The sequence below is a fragment of the Phalacrocorax carbo genome, chromosome 1 (assembly GCF_963921805.1).
Source record: "Phalacrocorax carbo chromosome 1, bPhaCar2.1, whole genome shotgun sequence".
NCBI lineage: Eukaryota > Metazoa > Chordata > Aves > Suliformes > Phalacrocoracidae > Phalacrocorax > Phalacrocorax carbo.
In genome coordinates, this window is record NC_087513.1 from 70,060,863 (window position 1) to 70,079,542 (window position 18,680).

General features: G+C 42.9%; 2 protein-coding genes across 11 annotated transcripts in view; one reads left to right on the top strand and one right to left on the bottom strand.

Moving 5' to 3' along the window:
• The window catches only part of CALD1 (caldesmon 1), a 202,596-nt gene extending 200,268 nt beyond the window's left edge, over positions 1 to 2,328 (top strand). For 7 of the 9 annotated variants that reach the window (XM_064458948.1, XM_064458953.1, XM_064458939.1 and 4 more), the window contains one exon: positions 650 to 2,328. In XM_064458948.1, coding sequence (XP_064315018.1) covers positions 650 to 681 — 32 coding nt within the window. In that variant the 3' untranslated portion in view covers positions 682 to 2,328. The remainder of the gene's footprint in view (positions 1 to 649) is intronic. The other 2 variants (XM_064458961.1, XM_064458979.1) reach the window with 1 other exon arrangement.
• A 1,791-nt stretch (positions 2,329 to 4,119) lies between these two features.
• LOC104041977 (aldo-keto reductase family 1 member B10) lies at positions 4,120 to 13,151 on the bottom strand. Of its 2 annotated transcripts, none has more exons than XM_064458992.1 (10): positions 13,036 to 13,151; positions 12,089 to 12,256; positions 10,898 to 11,014; positions 10,091 to 10,168; positions 9,069 to 9,191; positions 7,233 to 7,339; positions 6,950 to 7,031; positions 5,786 to 5,869; positions 4,817 to 4,899; positions 4,120 to 4,468 (listed from the first exon to the last, which is right to left on the bottom strand). In XM_064458992.1, the coding sequence occupies exons 1-10, from the start codon at positions 13,102 to 13,104 to the stop codon at positions 4,426 to 4,428; spliced, it is 954 nt and encodes a 317-aa protein (XP_064315062.1). In that variant the 5' UTR covers positions 13,105 to 13,151; the 3' UTR covers positions 4,120 to 4,425. The 2 variants fall into 2 exon arrangements, with proteins under 2 accessions (XP_064315062.1, XP_064315070.1); XM_064459000.1 differs by lacking the exon at positions 13,036 to 13,151 and adding an exon at positions 12,660 to 12,742.
• Positions 13,152 to 18,680: the final 5,529 nt, after the last annotated feature.

An 18,680-nucleotide genomic window follows, 5' to 3' on the forward strand; every position in this document is an offset into this window, starting at 1 on the left:
TGTGAACTTTTCTTATCAGTTTAAAGTCATGCAAAATGGAATTGTCTTCCTCCTCCTCTTATCCTTTTTCAAACTGAGCTGTTATGAAAAGGGTTTTCAGGCTCACTCAGTAACACTGAGTGAGAGCGCTGCCCTGCTCCCACGGAAGGCATTAGTGGTCGTGCATCATTGCCTACAGGAGCAAACCCTGCTGAGTGGTTCAGACACCGCTGAGCCTCTCTAAGGCTGAGTGAGATGAGGGCTTCAGCGGGGGGGTTGCAGGAGGAGGCTCTCAGGAGATGGCTTTCAGTCTTCCTGTGGACTTGGTCTGCAGAACAGCCTGCCTTAGCATGGCAGCCACCCATGCATGGCTGGAGAGACCGCTGGGTGCAGCACCCCCTGCATTTCTGGGTGAGAAGCTCCTGACAACTCCCCGAGCTGCCTCCCAGGGCTGTTGGAGGTGAGAGAAATGAAACCCTGCTTGTTCACAGAACCACAGCATAATTTCTCTTGAAGACCCCCTCTGAGCAATCCTAGTACATGAGCACAGCAGCATCCAGCTTGTGTCCTGCCTTCTTACATGCTGTGCTTTAATCTAGAGCCATGTCCTCTCTATTTTAGAGATACATTTGGGTTATTTCAAGACATCGTTAATCTTTTTCTTTCTCAGCAGGTTTGAGACAATTTGAGAAAGAACCATAGAAGGCCACTAAAGACGCTGGACCAATCAGTTGGGGGAAAAAAAAAAGGAAAAAGTGCTAAATTGTTCTTTTTATATTTATGTTTATTTACCAAAATGTCTTTTTGCATTATCCCAGTTAAAACCATGTATATTAGCACTGTATTTAATAATCAGTCTAGACATTCATCATAATAGTACTGCCTTTGCACAAGAGCCTTTATTCCTAAAGAAACCCATGCTGTGAAATATATAGACTCTCCTACTGATAGTCATAACTAACTATGTATCTGAACAGTGATTTCAGCTGGCATAAGAAGTCAACCCAAAACGCATGTAAAGTGAAGTCGCTTAAGAAAGGTGTGCAGTAAACCTATAAAAACAATGGTTACTTTTGTAATACAGAAGTCTTTCTTTCTGCACTTTAGACTAAGGCATGGAAGAAATATCTTTAGTTGACAATGTAATATTTTCTGTAAGTTGCCCATGTCACAAGAAATACTGCATCAATAACGTGTTTTAATTTTTTTGTTTTGTGTTTTTTTTAAAGTATCAATTTTTCCATTCTAGTTTAAGTTAATACCTAAATTTGGATGATTATGTTAGCTGACAGCGGTACTGATATTTCCTTTTGTTGTTAGTGACTAGTAATTGAATGCAATTTAGAATATATACACACATAGCTTTACAAAGTTTAGCCTAAAGGCACTACTAATGGTAGAATGCTTTAATACGTGCTAGAGTATTATATTTAGTAATAAACATACATAATTAGCCAATATCACAGCTTAAAAAAAATAAAGACAAATCACACACTTTTCTATAGTAAGATTTCATAATTGCCATTAGAGGTATGGTGAGATAAGTATTAAAAAATTTTAAATGTCAGTTGCCCAGCAATGGGTAACTAAAAAGAAAGTATAGTTTTTAAAAGAGGAAAAGGTAAGGGTATAGAGGGTCAGAAATAGGTCACTTGTATAAAAAGTTGTAGTTTAATTTATATAAAACTACCATAATTAAAAAGAAAAAAACCTAAACACAGTTGGAGCTTGTTTCAAATGACTGTACACTAAATCTTGCCATCCATCAGTGCTGTACACAGTCCACCTAAAATGAAGTAAACCTCTATCTTTATAGTGCTTCTTTTTAACTCTCTCTCTTGAATATCTTATTTACAGATGTTTTCATTTGTATATAGTAAACACATGGCTATAAGACGTCAGCTTGGTTTGAATTTACATGCCATACAGATTAGTATTTACATCCTACAGTGTATGGGTGGCATAAACTGAGCAACTGAAGTAGCCCCTTGAGCACGTTGTTAACCGCTTTGTTGTGCATTGGAACCACCAGGATCTCCCTTTTCACCACTTCCACCTCTTACAGTTTCTGACTTCTTCCTAAAGAAGAATAATGTTATGTTTCAACCCAAAGATGAGCTCCCCTGCTTGGCTGAAACATCTTGCTTACATAGAGAGATGCACGTAGTTATCTGTAGGGGGTGAAACTGTGCCTGACGTTGTCTGTGAGTTGTCATGTTTTTTGTTTGGGGGTTTTGTAAACACTCCTCTGAGTCCTTCAAATACATCTGATAGCTGCAATAAAAATGATTTGTTCAAACAATGTACTCTGAAACTGCATCCACAATAAATGGAATATTTCCATCAGCAGCCCCGTGTTTGTTAATGAGTAGGAACAAGCCAGTTTTAACTGGGATAGAAATCGTGCTAAGGCCCTGTCAAGTAAGGTATCATTGCAAAGAACCTCAAAGGATGTCTCTCTTGATGTACAATCCTACGCCAGACAGCTAATTCATAAAATCAGCAGCTTTAACCTACATATTCTTAAGGAAAAATAAATAAAAATCTTGTAATGCCTACCAGTACAAGACAGGAGCTGTGCATCATCCAGAAGTTAGTGTGCTCAGTGAAGTAGGTTCCGACCTAGTGGCACAGCCGTCTGCTTTCCCACTTTGAAAACAGTTTTCTGTGTGAGAGCCATCGTATTTCTTCTGTCTGCCTTGGTGGGATGTGCTGCCAGGCTTGGATGATCATGGGGACCAAGCCTGGGGAGCTGCTGGTTTTCCCGTTGTCCTCCTATCCCCTTTCATTTTCTTCTCTAACAGCAGCACAGCACATAATGCCCTGCTCTAATGAGGTCATGGTCATCTGAAAGAGGGTCCCCAGGCTGCTGCCAGCTCCATGGGAAGCACTGGGAAGGCTGCAGCAAGCACAGCTTTCTGAACTACTGGGGGAGAAATAATCAGATGCTGCCTGATTTAACCTGAGAAGAGCTTGTAATGCTTGAAAGTGTGCCTGTTCTCCTGCCTTGTACTGACCAGCTACGTTGGCATATTTCTCTGCAATCTTTGCTGAAGTGATGCTTTTCTTTGTTGATGTCGGTAAGTTTCCTTTGCTCCTGGTCATTGCGTTTTCTGAGAGCGCAGAAGAGTGCTGGGCACAACTGGTTTTACTTTTAGGAAATACTGTAAAGTGGTGCGGTCATGGTTTGTTCCAACCAGCTGGCACCACCCCCTGGCAGAATTCACCAGAGACAAATCCAGGTGGCCGAATCAGCAGCGCTGCAAGATTTTTTTTGGTGTTTTGATACCATTATGAGGTGATAATTTTTCAGACGATACCAGATGGTCACCTTAGCTTTTGATCTTGCTTTCCTACAGCTCACTTAGCGTCCTAGCCAGACTTCCTCTTGTCAGTGCACAGAATACCACAAACCAGCCTTTTTCAAGCCTGCCTTTGCTTTGGCCTAGCATTACCCATCTGAAGATACTTTAAAACAATTGTGAGTCTACCTCAGCATTTGCTTTGTGTTCTTAAAGTTTTTTTCTGTGTTTTCCTTATATAAAGCCAACCCTTGCCTGGATCTATTGCTCTGAATGCTGCCAGCAGAGGTGCAGAAATCTAATTTCGTCTTTGAGACTTCCAGAGCAAGTCAGTCTGATTTTGTAGGTAGCCCTTTTGTTTGTTTGAGTGTATTTTGATGTGTGTTACTGCTGTATAGTATGCCATCTTCAGCTTCTCACCTCTTATCCAAAAGAGTTCAATTTCTAGTTGTCTGGAGGGCTATGTGGCGTAATAGGTGCAACTTTGTTGTTTAGGTTGTAGCTAGAGCACAATCCTGTTTGGTGCATAAGCCACAAAGTAGTCTCTATGTATTGCCCTTGTACAGGAAGTATAAAAGCTCATTTTTATCTGTATTAAAATTTTTAAAAAAAGAGCTCAGGCATGTTTTATAACTCACTGTATGAAACAAATTCAAGCACTGATTAAATTTCATTGTTATTCAAACTTTATTCATACAAAATGTTAAAGCACTAGAGATTCATGCTATAAAAATCACAACTGTGTAAAAAGCAAAGTAATTAAAGACAGCATTCCTTGACAGCAACTCATGAGCCAGAATGACTGACTGCAGTGGAAATAACATATAAAAAAAAAATCTTGTAAGTTTAGCAAAAAAACGTTGGTTACATGTCTTTAATTAAGGAAGACAAGGAAAAAAAGGAAATTAAGAGACACTGTCTTTTTACTACTAATCAAAACCAGATTTCTGTTAACCACCATAACAAAAGACCCATCCCTACTGACGCATTTTTATACCAGCTAGTGGTCTCCTCCTAAAAAAGGAGGGACAAGTAACTGCTCTTAATGATTGTCAAGTACAGAGGAACTCGTCAAGACTAAGCTACAGTGTACATCTTCTAATCTGGAAGGAGTTACACGGAGGTCTCGCAGAAACCACTGGCATTAATATTCTGCTTTGAAGGGGTAGTCCTTGTGATTGACAGCTCTGAGAAGAGAAAGAACTGGTTATTTAAGTATTGTAGAAAGTATCTTCAGCAGCATTTCCCTACTGCAGTCCCTTCCCCCACTGCCAACGTACTCGAGTTTTGCTACTGCCATTAATTTGAACAGACTTGTGAACAACGCAAACCCAATACAAGCATGTGCAACACCAAGATGCTGAAGGGAATACCCTGAATGATTCTCCCTCCTGACATCAGTTCCAGGACATGTCTCTTCAGCTGCAGTCCAGGGTTTAAGATATGCATGACCAAAACCACGAGAGCTCATGTTTTCAAGATATGGGGGATGAAAATAGAGATAGACAGGTCTAGTGGATAGTAAAAAAACATACTGAAGCACTGGAACGGCCCTCCAGTTCCTGTTAAAGCTGAGGATGACATCCATCTCCTTTTTAGACAGTTCAAAGTCAAACACCTAGCAGGGAAAAAAAAAAGCCCTTTTTACTTAGGTTCATGAGCAGTTAGCTACTGTTTCATATGTGTATGACTTGAGGTAGGAACATAGCGCACCCATGCTAAGCATAACTAAGAAATCCTTTTATTTCTCAGCCAAATACCAATTTACCCTTGAAGTAATCAAGATAGGCCTTTTCCCTCTGAGGTGCTGTTCGCAGCAATGTCTTAACAGTTTTGGGCGGTTGAATTCAAACTCCACTGCAGTTTGGGTTGTAGTGCACAGACAGAAAACTTAAGGTGCTAAGATGGATTACTCAGTGTATCACAAATACTGGAACTAGCAGTAAATATTTCTTCAACAGCAGAGGACTACTGGGTACCCTCTGCAAATAGTTGTCTCACAGTTAATCATCTAAGAATTCTTGCTGGTTCATAGGAGAACTAAGTCCAGAATGTAGCAGCATGAATTGAAAGTAACACAGAGATATCACCTAAGATGCCAGGCCTTATGAGCAAATATCCAGCTAAACATCCCTGCCAAGGGGAACCACAAACTCAAAGTGAGACATCAGTTGTGGCAGGTCTGGTGTTTCCAATTTGTTCCTTTACACCCTAAAGAGGGGCTCAGTAAGCGTTCCCCAGAAGGCAAGTCCAAAACTGGGATTCCCTTTCCAGGGCAGCAGAGCTCAGACCACCCCGGTGCAACCCATTTCTCTCCTGCAGGAACAAAATGCTTTTCCCCAGAGAACCAGTGCAAATAGTTAAGTAATGCTGAGCCCCAATTTTTACGACTTGGCACTCCCCTTCCAATGCCTTTTAGGTGCTGCTTGAAAACCCAGAAGGGGTGTGAGCGTGGGTGCCTATCCCATGTAAAAAAGAGGCAGCAGTCCCAACGGAGACTTCACCTTGATGTTTTCCTCAACACGCTGTGGTTTGTCAGACTTGGGAATGACAATCACATCTCTTTGGATAAGAAACCGGATCAGAACCTAGAAAAGGACAAGGAGGAGCATGAACACAGGGGTACTAAGAAATCTGTTTAAATGCATTTTGTGCTTTCTTACCTTTTTTTTTTAATGCACAAACCAATTTCTCTTTCTACGACCATATTCACTCTTTGGAAGGCTCTACCAGTTTGCACACAGGAGTTTGATGTGCCAGTGTTTGCTTGCAGTCTACTGAAAAACTATAATGTTTTCTGGTGTGTGTTGTTTCTCTATCTTGGCTTCTCCAGGATTTGTTTTGTTTTCACTTAGGGTGGGGGAGAAAAACGATGATGCTTCTGGCTTGCATTATATGGGTGCTCAGACCAAATAAGCATAATGATACTGTAGATTGTTTTAGGCTCACAGGTAAGTACCTCACCTAGGCTAAGCCTTTTGAAATCCTTAAAAGGAAAAATGTATTTATAGATTTTAAAAGCTTCCCCCCCAACCCCAAAAGAGGACTGTTGCATACAATTTTTTGTCATGCTCTGCCTGTCTTAAACTATGACTATAGGTGATTGCTTGTGAACATATGGGTTTGTTTGAAGTGCAGTTTCTGCACACCCTGGGCAAGAACACATTTGTGTGACTAGCAACTAACAGAGAAAAAAATTAATCTTGAACAATCAAGCAGCTTTCAATGATTCTTTGTGAACACGAGCAAACAGGGAGCAATCAAATAGGTCTGCAAATTACAGGGTTTCTCTGAAGAATAACTTAGACACCTTAACTGGAGAAAGGAATAACAAGTTGGCTTGATGATTTGTAAGTAAACCTCAGAGGAAAGGCATTCACAAGGAGCAAGCACTTCCCTCTGGGAGCAGCAGCAGTATTCTTAGGAAGGGGGACACCTGAGGTAAGGATGCACCACTGCTGCCCGCAAAACTCAGCACTCAATATCTGTTAGAAAATACCTAATAATTCATATGAATGCTGGTAAGAACTGGGCAGTATGAAGAGTCAAGTGCAGTTCAACCCCATTATACTAGACCTTTAGAGAAGGCAGCATCTGCTAAGACTGGCCACCAGCTGGTAAAAATGTCTAAGGAGGAGAAATAGTCTGTCCTGACAGACCCCACTTACCTGGGCAGGGGTTTTATTATGTCTAACTGCAATCTCTCTAATCCTGGGATCATCCAGCAGCACAGGTTCCCCTGGCTTGGCCCTATTAAAAACAAAAGCCAGGATACTGATGGCAGAAAGGTATTAGCTTCCCTACAGGAAGCCTGACGTTTTATGTGAAGTAATTGGTAACAAACCAACAGCACTTTTCTCATTACACCTGCATTATTTACACCATTTGCTTCAAAGATTCAAGTTGCAAATGCATTGTTTTGCATAGAGAAAGGCTGCAATGCTTTCTTACCATGGGCGGTTCGGAGACCCAAGGGGGCTGTATGCAGTCACAGCAATCCCTTTGGATTTACAGTACTTGATCAACTTTTCCTGGGTTAGGTATGGATGACATTCAATCTGCAAGCACAGAACCATAGTTGTTGACAGAGGCAGACTGTATGGAACTCCAGAGCATAAACTAACATTTTAATTCCTCTTGGGTCAGAGAATATTTTCCGTGTGAAGGAAAGACTCCCAATATTGTGACTAAAATCTATCTTATAAAAAAAGTTATTCATGTCACAGCAATATCTAGAGGCCTGGTACAGAGAATAGGGCTTTCTCATGCTACCTATTACACACAGATAGTGAGAAATAAGTGAGAAGAGCGAAAGCACTGCCTGTATCAGTAATTGGGGAAATCAGTTTTCCTGGACTACTGGAGAGCAGGACTGCATCTTCAGAGGGGCAGCTCAGAACACCTGAAGTTTAGTTTCTGCTCTGTGCCACCCAACTTCTCAAGGAGTCTCTGCAACCCCTGACAGAAGCCTGGGGAGATGACCTTCCCTAGGTTAGCTCAGATCATGTTGCAACCTGCCATTCAGGCAAGATGTCCTTTAACTGGGAACAACAGGAGCCTGCACAGGGACACTGCTCACCTTGCCACAAGCCATAGTATGACCACAGGGCTATGTCTACACTGCATAACATGGCATCATGCACATACCCAGCCATTTCTAAATGCTATAGCTTTACTAACCGGCATGGTGATGTGAAATCAGTGTACAGTAGTTTATTTAGACCTGAGCTAGACTAGGCAACTAGCGTAATGACAGTATGTGGCACAGGCACGCCTACGGAGAAGCAAACTGGAGTCAAAGCCTGAAGTTCTTTGAAGTGCTGAAGTTGGTGCAGCTTTTAACATGGAGGTAGTTGGGTCCATCCCCACCAGAAGTTTATAACCCTCAATAAAATCTTTCTAAGACCTACATCCCCCTCGTGCTCAGCCTGGCCCGTGCATACACTAGCCCTAAGCCTGGCACCGCACCGGCACAGGACTCAGTGTAGGGATTTTCCTGGATGTTCCCAAGCCAGCAGAGATGGGCATTCGGCACCCTCAGCTGAGTGCAAAGAAGTCCTGTATGGAAGAAAGCCGGAAGGTCCTGATGCCCCTGCTGTCCTGCGATTTCATTCCTGAGGTATGTGGTGAGAATGTGTTATATAACTGTATACTTCAAGCCTCCTTTTTATAATGAGGTTTAATAAAATGGTTTATATTATGTTGAAAACAAATAAGCCCAGTGAGTGAGTCAGAAAACTCCTGTAAATCCCGTGCCTGTGCAGTAGCTCACAGTGGGGATTTTGCTGGTTATGGCAGGGCTGGCAGAAATGGGCCTGCGGCAACTTGTGTTGTAACATTGGGAATGTGAAACTGAACGTGCAGCAGAAAGTCGCAAGGTCTTATACAAGGTAATGGGTATTTTCACTTTAATATCTAAGAATGAAATAATCTCATCTGTTTCATATTACTGTCATATGAATAATCCATATTGTTCTGTATGGTATTGCTCTCAAACTTCCACTGCATTATATACATTCAAGTCTACAAAAAAGTTTTATGTTGAGATCCTGGTCAGCTAAAAACCATTAACACTGACACCATACCAAATCCTTGCATATTGCAGGCAGTACTGACTTGAAGGGACTTTCAGACAACCAGAGATACCTAGTGCTTTACAAGATCTTTCCGTGGCACCAAAACTATTTAAAGGTCATGGCAGAAGTCAGTTTTAGAGCTGAAGTATAGCAATAATATATTTAACAATATTCCAAGGTTAGTTTGCATCAATGGAAATAAAAATGTTACCTGGTTATTTACTGGCTTGTGTTTTAGCCCTGGCTTGTTCAATAGTCTTTCAATCTGCTCATGGTTGAAGTTGGAGATACCAATGGCTTTTACCAGACCACAATCCACCAGGTCTTCCATGGCCTAATGTGTAAGGATAAGCAACATGTATTTATGAGGTGGTATTACTGTCAACTAGGCTATTTTATTTCCTTAAGGCTCATGACAAACCAATAAACAACCCACACTAGTTTAAAGAATAGTATCTCAAATTAATTTAAAAAAAAAAATATCTTTACACCTTGTATCATCTGGATGCTTTATGTCCCACTGCAGATGGGAAGGTAATATGAAAAGAATGGCTTGGCCAGCCTTTTTGTAATGGGAAGCAAAATCTTTTGCTTTGGCTTCTTTGGTGGTCATTTTACCAGAGCTAAAAAAAGCAAGGGAAACCCCTCCACCTCCTCCTATGCCAGCACACTACCTCTGAGTTGACAGAACACAAGAGAGAGGATGTTAGCTTAAACTCAGTTACCTCAAAAGTCTTTCTTGAACCTGTAATCTGCTACTGTAGAGAAAACTATTAACACCCAGAGTTGTAGCATCACAGAGGTGTAGGTAGCAGGAGCAGACCCTGAACCCTCCCAGTCCACAAGGAAAGGAGCATTAAAGGACAGGCTGAGATGCTGATGCCCAATACTGAGAAGTGTGAGAAATCCCTATCTTTATGAAACACCCAGTAAATTAACAGCCACACCTGGATTAGTCTACACTTTAGTTCTACCATTGTGTGTATTCAAATATTATTTTAGTGACGGCACGTACAGTGTTGATACTTTCCTACTCTTTAGTCTTATTAAAGAAACCCCTCTCTTGCTCCTCAAAACAAGGGGTAGCAGCAGCTCTGCTTGTTCTGGTCACAAAATATAATTGTGTGTGACTATTCTCTGTACCCAAAACTATCCCTTAATTTCATCGTGCATGCAGATCTCTGCTCCATCTTTAGTGCTGACACTTGCTCAAAAGAGCGAACATTACCTTACCTCCCATGTGTCCAGAAAATCGGTATCACTGGGGATACTCATACCCTTGTCATCCACAGGATGTAGTTCTTCACCAGCCTGTTATTTCAAGGCAGATAATACATAGACTTTTTAAAAAAAGTTTAATTTCCTACTATTCAGTAGCACTTCTGACTGGAATTACAGGCAGCAAGTTAGTAGGTTATTGAAACATACCACATAACTAAAAATAATGCACGTTTATTAGTATTCTCTTTTGGATGATGACCATATTTCTCCAGCTCAATCCCTGCATACGTGAGTGGGGATTAGTATCAATTATGTGAGGAACTTGGGTAGATCTAGAGAAAAGGGAACAAACACGCCCGTACCTTTATTCTAGTTTATTTATTTTACACAGGTGTAGACTGGGGAAAAAAGAAGCACATTCTTTCTGCACTGTGCTTCAGTTTTCACTGTTGCTTACTCCACATAAAGCCAACATCTCCAAAACCTGATACGTTCACGCTGCCCCAGCCCAGCAGAAAGCCATGATCCCAAACTGCGCCATTGTGTGTTTGTTACAGTTTCCCTGAAGACCCGGGGGCTCGTTAGCAGCGGTCGTACCTACGACTATCTCGCTCCAACAGGCGGGGAAAGCCAGACTGACATGCTAAAACATACCACTACCTAGTTAGTGACTGAATGCTTGCTACCACCAGGTTCAGGGAAGAGCCAAATGAACCATAGCCTATCTCAGATGCATAATGAAGATGGTCACAGCATAGATGAGAGAATATGCCATGTTTCTAGCCAGGTAAGGAGAAGAGGAAAGTAGAGCAGGACTACCTTGAATCCCATAGGGAAGTGTATCAGGTAGAGGTCAATGTAGTCCAGCTGCAGTGCAGTGAGGCTCTTCTTGCACGCTACCTTAACCAGGGACCTCTCATGAAATGTGTTCCACAACTGCAGGAAGAAACCAAGCCCGATCGTGACTCTACAGCTTCCACAGTCCAGACCAGAGGACAGAAACTTCTCCCTTGGTGGGCTGGGAGGACTAATCCCTCCCCACCTACCCAGTGCACACTGAATGGATGCCAATCCAATGGATGCCAATATTTTAATAGTAAGATAGTACAAACGTACCACAAATAAGGCAGTCAGTAGTGAAGGTAGACAATCAGTATTCCTACTTACTAAGAGATTCTCGGATTAAATGTAACTCTCTGCCAGGTATATCTGACACAGCAAAGCTGTTATTGTTAGAATTTTTTTTAGCCTAAATTTTGAGTGTTGAGCAGCTCACAGCTACCCTCCCCCTGACCCTTTTAACTGGAAACAGTGAGAACTGTTGTCAATTTTACTTCATTTTTTAAATGAAAATTCAAGTCATTTAAATAGGACAGCTTGCAAGTATTATTCAAGTTAAAACCTGTTCTTTAACAAAAATTAAGATTATGTGAAAAAACTTAGTTATGCTCAATGTTTTCTGGTTTTGCTGGTGAAAACCCTAAGTCATAAGTTTTTTAGTTGAAGTGTAGCTTAAAGGACATTTCTGAGTCAAGTAGATGAGATGAAGAAATAAAGTAAATACATGGAAAATACTTCAGGCTGAAGTCCCGTACTTTAACTTCTATTCCCTTTCAAGCTTACATTTTGTACATGACACCACTGTCAAATGTCTTGCAAACTAGTAAGTAGCACAGCACCTCTGAATTCAGACACTGAATTCCTGAATTCAGGAATTTTCCTGATGATCTTTCTAGGGAGCATGCAAACGAACCTTCAGTATAATTAAGTTACTTAATAGATGTAAAGAAATTACTAGATCAGCAACAACCACATTATCTTTCCGAAGTTGTCAATGGTTCTTAGGTAAAGCTCAGCTCAAATTGCAGATAAAGGATGGAATTTATAACACACAAGACAACCGTGAAATTGATACCATAGAAGGAAATAAGTCCTTAGGCTACTTTACAGATGGAACAAAGGTTTGTCTTCAAGAAAAGCTAAATGCCCAATAACACTCCATCCTTGTACCTTAGTGACAATGAAGAGGTCTTCCCGTTTCACAGCCCCCTCCTTGATCTTCTGCTGGATTGCATTCCCTATTTCATTTTCATTCTGGTAGAAATAGGCACAGTCGAAGAGGCGGTAGCCTGCATCAATAGCAAACTTCACCACCTCTTCCACCTTTCCTCGAGGAGCCTGAAAGCAAACACAACCAAACCATAAGCTGTTTTACTGCCTCCTGCCAGCACTGGCTGCTGGGAGAGCTCTGCAAAGCCTCTCTTTGCAGCTGCTGCTGGATTTTCTTTGTCACCTGCATTTAAACTGAGTTTCAAATTCCCAGGCAAACAGCATTTTTGTAGGGAAAGGGAACAGAAAGAAGTTCGTTTCTGCGAGACATTTGCACTCTGCCATTTCTAGCTGCGTCATGCCCAGCATCATTTCCCCTCGTTTGCTCTCAGTGTTGCCCAAGCAGCTTTGCCGGTTCCCCAACCCCCTCCCCACGAAGGCGCTGCCTCGGCGCAGGGCTCCCACCCGCCAGTGACCCCATCCCGGGCCGGCGAGCTGCAAGTGCCGGGCCACGCATCATTTCACAACCTACTTTTCGTCCTTCTTTGTTGGTTTCTTCTTTTGCTTCCCTTCCTCTTTATTTTGCCTCCCTCCACCTTCTTCAGCCCCCTCTTTTTTTCCTTCCTTTTTTTCTTCGCTTTTTGCTCCCCCAGCCGCTCCCCCCCCCCCCCCCCCAAGCCGCCCGCCCAGTTACACAAGCGGCCGCGATCGCGGCGGGCGCTGCCACAGGGCGGCGAGACCGAACCCCCCCCGGCCCCCACGCAGGCCCCCCCCCCCCGCAGGAGCCCCGGGTTTGGTCGCCCTTCTTCTTTTTTTATTTTCCTTCCTGTTTTGTGGTGTTTTTTTCTTTTCTCCTTTTCACCTTCGCAGCGCCCGCCGGACCAGCCTCCTCCTGCCCGCCCCGGTACCTGCCAGGTGCCCAGCCCCAGGGTAGGCATCTTCATCTTGTTGCTAAGCTCCACGCAGGGACTCGCCATCGTGGCTGCGAGTGTCCGTCCGTCTGTCTGTGCGTGCCCACCGCTGCCCCAAGGAGCTTTAAGGCGTGGGGCCGTCCCGTCCCGTCCCACCCCCACCCCACCCCGCCCTTCCCCGCCTCCTCCAGGGTTTCCTTAGATGTGAGACACAAGATGCCCATGGTTTTGAGATTTCTGTTGGCTACAGAAGCCTGATACTAAGGGGATTTATTTGGTCGATTAGTTTTGCATTAAACAAAGTAGAAGCAAATGCTTTAGTGATGAACTTGGCACTTTGTGCATGTTCTGCAGTGGAGCGAGAGCCTGCTGGGTGCTCTCAGGAGAATTGCTGCATGAGGCAATGGGTGTCCGGGCCTGTTGAAGGATTTTCCTAGTTACTCTCAAATGGTGACAAATGGACTGAAATTTCCATCTTTTATCCTAGAAAACATTAGGCTCACCGGCTGTTCACAGAAGAATGAATTAAAAGGGAATGTGTTCTTACCTTTACATAGATTCTGCATTCCCTGTCTTTGCAGAGGGGTGGGCTCCCATTGTGCTCCCCCCAGGACCATTGCGTCAGTCTGTGTGAAGGTATCGGTTCCCTGTGCTCAGTTAAAACATCAGCCAGCATCAGTAGGGTGCCAGAAGCTGCAAAAGAGATTTGTGATCACAGCTTGTCTACAGATAGTGCTTTAGTCCGAATAAACCCCTTGCTTTTTATGTAGGGTCAAATGCACTCAGAGGACTGACATTTAAATGCTGCAGGGGACTTTCAGATACCAAGAGCCAGGGGCCTGGGAGGGCTGGGCTGGTTAGCTGACAGCTGTTTCAGTGAAAATGTTACTTCACGTTAGGAAGCTGAGGTGAAATCCAGGCCACCAGACTTAATGGGAGGGTTGCTATAGGAGTAAATAACAGGAGGGGTTCACCCTGACTCTCACTTTTATGACTCTAGCTGGTTTGGTTTTCAGCACTGCGCTTGTTAGTGTGGTGTTGGAATGCCTTTCAACAGGCACTGTGAGCGCTGAGCTCTTCCAAGAGTGATGTCATTTATTTATGTAGGTTAATATGGGCTCAGGGACCTGATGCTAAGCATCAAAGCTGTGGTCCCATTTTGGAGTGGGTTTTAGCTCCCTGTGTGTATAGGAGGCCTCCTGCCTCTTGCACTCCAGGGGCTTTCAGCGCCCAATTTAACTGTAACTTATTTCATTTCTCAAAACTTTCACTTTTAAAATTGCATGCATTTTTGCTGTAGCGTCTAAACAGTACCAGTCATAATTCTACGTCATCTATTAAGTTCCTCCCACTTTCTCACATTTCTATTCTACATATGTTGGCACAATTACAGAGACAGGTGTTTTGTCAATGTAAGTTATTTCAACCTTTTTTCTGTTTTAAATAATCCCCAGTCAAACAAGGACAAAAGCAGACATGGATGCAGACACCAGACAAACATTTCATATGGAAAAGGTTCAAGGAAGTCTCCTGGGGTGATTAAAAAGACAACTCAGGTCTCAGACATGGAGCATGATTCTTGCATGGATGATGCTGATGATGTGTTCTCAGGCACTGCCCTTCAGCCAGCTCCTTCCTTGGTCTGGGACCCCCTAGGAGGGTGCCCCTGGTGCTCTGCATCTTCTCCCCTGCCAGCATCACACTCAGCTGCTGGAGCAGCTTGGGTAATCACGGCAATAACATCCCTTCTCCTCTCCAACCCCATTCCCCCCTAACCTTTTCTAAAGCCTGTCTCTTTAGATATTGACAGCTTTATCCATCTATCTAGTTCAAAAGACTGATCCTACTGCCCTGTGCCTTTACACAACGTTGTATTTATTGTTATTTTTACAGGAAACACATGAATCTCTATGGAAAGTACTAAAAAGATGATGTAATTTCAACACCCTACCTTAGGTATCTCACACCTCACAGAGCCTAGGCTTTGTGTTTATTAGGGTAGGGATCCTCTGCTTCTTGAGTCTTCTTTTTTCTTTTGATTATATTGCTTTAAACTCCTTCTTTCTCTTTGTTGACCCCTGACTACCAGTTTACATGCTGTGCAAGTTCCGTTGGTGTCTTCTTGTGAGTTGTGTAGTGTAAGCAAGGGAGAATCAAATATTTTATGCTTGGACCAAAAATATTTGCCTATCAAAACATATTGGCATGCATCAGTTATTGTGCTACTAGTGTATTCTAACTGCATCGGTCAATGTGATTTGTTAACATTTTTGTGCACTTGCATTATTTAAGCTGTTTTTACAGGACAGTATTTTCAGTTGATTAGCAGATTCATGTTCTGGGTTTTTATTTGAACAAAATCTCTTCCTGCTCTGCTTGACCTGGTTTCCAAGCCTTTGGCTTAACCAAGCTTTATTGTCATCTTTCTGCTGCCTTGAACATCATCATCCTTTGCAGAATGAAAAGGATACCAAATTGATATGAAACAGAAAGCGAGAAAACAAATGTAGGCAGGGAAACAAAATTTTCAAACTGACATGACAACTCCAGTATGCTCAATCTAGAGCAGAGGGAGGAGGTCTCTTCTAATGGAAACAAATATGAAAAAAGACCCAAACAAACCAAACCAACCCCTAAAAAAAGATAGGAAACAGAGCTACTACAAGCAATATGAGGAATTTGACAGAAAAGAGAGAGTGAGATCTACAGAAAAAAAAGACAGAAGTAAACCTGCAAAGACTTTATGAAATCAACAATAGTACAAGGATTTTAAAGCCAGAAAGGACCATACTACTACTCTGCACTGACCTCTGATTACACTGACAAACTTCTTACACCAAGCCCATGACATATACCTATTGCTTATTTTATTATTACAGATGGTTGGGTGCTATAGCAATAGGACCTGCGTAAAATCATGTAAAGAATAGACTAGAAAATGGTGATAAGCAGATTGTGCTACAATTCACTTTCAATTACATCAAATCTCGGTCTGAAAGTTATAAGAACTAACCATAATTGCCCCCCCACCTTTTTTTTCTTAACTAGGCATCTAGACAGTTTTCAACACTTTTCCTTCCTCTAAATCTGTCTTCTAAGACCTGAGGTTTCCAAATTGACACTTCTTTAATAATTTACTTCTGTAAAGCTAGTAACCGGTGGGAGAAGGTAAATGGTCACTGGTTTTGATCATTTAAAAATTATTTATAATTTGGATGCTTCACTGTATGTTCAAGCCAGCCCTCTCTGTGCAAACGTGCTCCAAGCCTTTACACACTTAGCCAGTCTGGCATTTTAGGTCAGGTGAAACAGATGATGTCCAGATTTCCCTTAAGTATTATCTGTTAGACTAAACTGTGTTTTCTCTTTGATCAAATTTTTAGCTATATGATATATGTGTGTGTATTTCCCTCTGTCACTGCAACTGATTGGAATTATACTGTAGCAAATCACAAACCTTCAGCTTGTGAGAGTATTGTCTCTTTTCAAGGATCCCTTTTTGCACTCTAATCCACCTTGATGGTTGACCTCTGTATTATGTGCCCACCTCAGCATTGTATGAGCGGGGTTCCTTTTCTGCTGGGGTCTTGTTGCCCAGCCAAATATTCTTATATTGGGCTGAAGGACTTCTAAGGGCCCTGTCCATCAATTCTCTGTCACTAGCCTGACCATAGCAATAGCCAGCTCTCCTCAGAAAAGCTGGACCGGAGAGGGAAGCCATGGAAATCCCCACTCTTTGCTGAAGAATCACATTCCCAAGAGCATCAAAGATAGTTTGCAGTAGAGGGAGGGACTTAAAAGTGGTAAAAAATGTGGCTACTAAATAACTAAAGAAAGGACGAGTAACAAGGCATTGAGGACTGCTTGGCTCCCAGGCCTTCAAAACAGAAAGGATCCAGCGGACAGATGTGCTCGCAACAAACTTGTGCTCATTGAGAGGGGCTGAGTGGGTGAAGCTGCCGTCAGCTTCTCGTGGCTGTGAACCTTTCACCCCCTTGGACATCCACAGTCAGCAGGACAGAATTCAGTTTGCCTCTGGAGAGAAGGAAGGTACGGACAGCAGCTGGCTAGGCCTTAACCATTTTGGAGTGAACTTCCTGGGGGCTGGGGGGAGCAGGGAGAGATTTTGGCAACTCAGCCACAGCATGGGCTGGTGGGGGAGATCTGCTGGAAGGACACAGTTATGTATACAAGTTTTCCTGTTCAGGTGTTTCTGTTCTGTTTTACCTGACTGCTTTATCTGCATGGAGAAAGATAAGTCTCATAATTTTTAGCCATATAAAACCTGACTTTATGGGAGTTTAAAAGCCTTCCTTTCCACCCCCCGAGGATACAGTATGGATCATGACTGAGGCCCATCCACCTCAACATTTTAGCTGAGTCACAGTGTTTTTACTTTCTGAGAAGCCTGGCAACTCCCTGGAGCACCCTGCCGTGCTGTTTCATGAATCAGAGTGTGCAGTTGCAGGAGGTGACTTTTCCGTAACCTTGTTAAGCATGGCCATAGTTTTAAAGGCATTGCGATCACCTCACTGGATGTTTCCGAGTGACTGATTTTGAGTTGTTTTTCCTTTAGAGTGACTCTTCCAGAGAGTAATGTTGCTCCTTCATGGTCAGCCTTTGCTAAATACTGAAATGCAAAAAGCAAATCTCTTCTGTGGCTGGTCCAATGTTATTGGCAATGTTTTTCTTTGGAGGGAAATACTTAGTTAGAAAGCCCCAACACGAGGCAGCCTTGCTGTTAGTGTTCCTTAGGGAAGCAACGTGCATTATTTTCCTGAACTAACACTAAGGAGCCTGTCACAAATGCCTCCTCCTGCAGAGCTGACAAGCGAGTAGCCACATGCAATAGGGGAAGGGGATTGGAAATGTGTTCAGGATGTGGATTTTGAGGGATTTTTGAAGTGGGGAGTCAGTTTGTCAGAGAGAAATGTAAAAGGTGGTGGAACACTCTCCATTGCAATGTACTGATTGCAACAATAATGAAATGACAAATATGAAATAATGAATAGTAAGAAGCTAAATATTGCTGCTTATATTTTAATAAAACTTGTTTTCTTTTTGTTTTACTGAGCCTAAAAGCCTACTGGGCATCTTTGCAGAATTCAATACGGGTGAAGGGTGAGACATATCCACAGAATCACAGAGGGTAAGGTTGTAAGGGTCTGACTCCTCTGCTCAGGTGGGGCGACCTAGAGCAGGTTGCCCAGAACCGTGTTCAGATGGCTTTTGAATATCTCCAAGGATAGAGGACACCACAACCTCTCTGGGCATCCTGTGCCAGTGCTCAGTCACTCTCACAGTAGAAAAGTGTTTCCTAATGCTCAGAGGGACCTTCCCCTATTTCAGTTTGTGCGCATTACCTCTCCTTCTGTCACTGGGTGCCACAGAAAAGAGCCTGGCTCTCTCCTTTTTGCACCTTCCCTTCAGGTATTTACATGCATTGATAAGATCCCTCCAACCTTCTCTTCTCCAGGCTGAACAGTCCCAGCTATCTCAGCCTCTCCTAATACGAGAGATGCTCAAGTCCCTAAATGTTCACCTCAGTCCACCTCTGTGCTTTAGCTAAGTCACGTCCCAGTCACACCCTGGGCAGCCTGGCAGCCCTCCCAGGGCACCTGGCCCTGCTCACCCACAGGCAT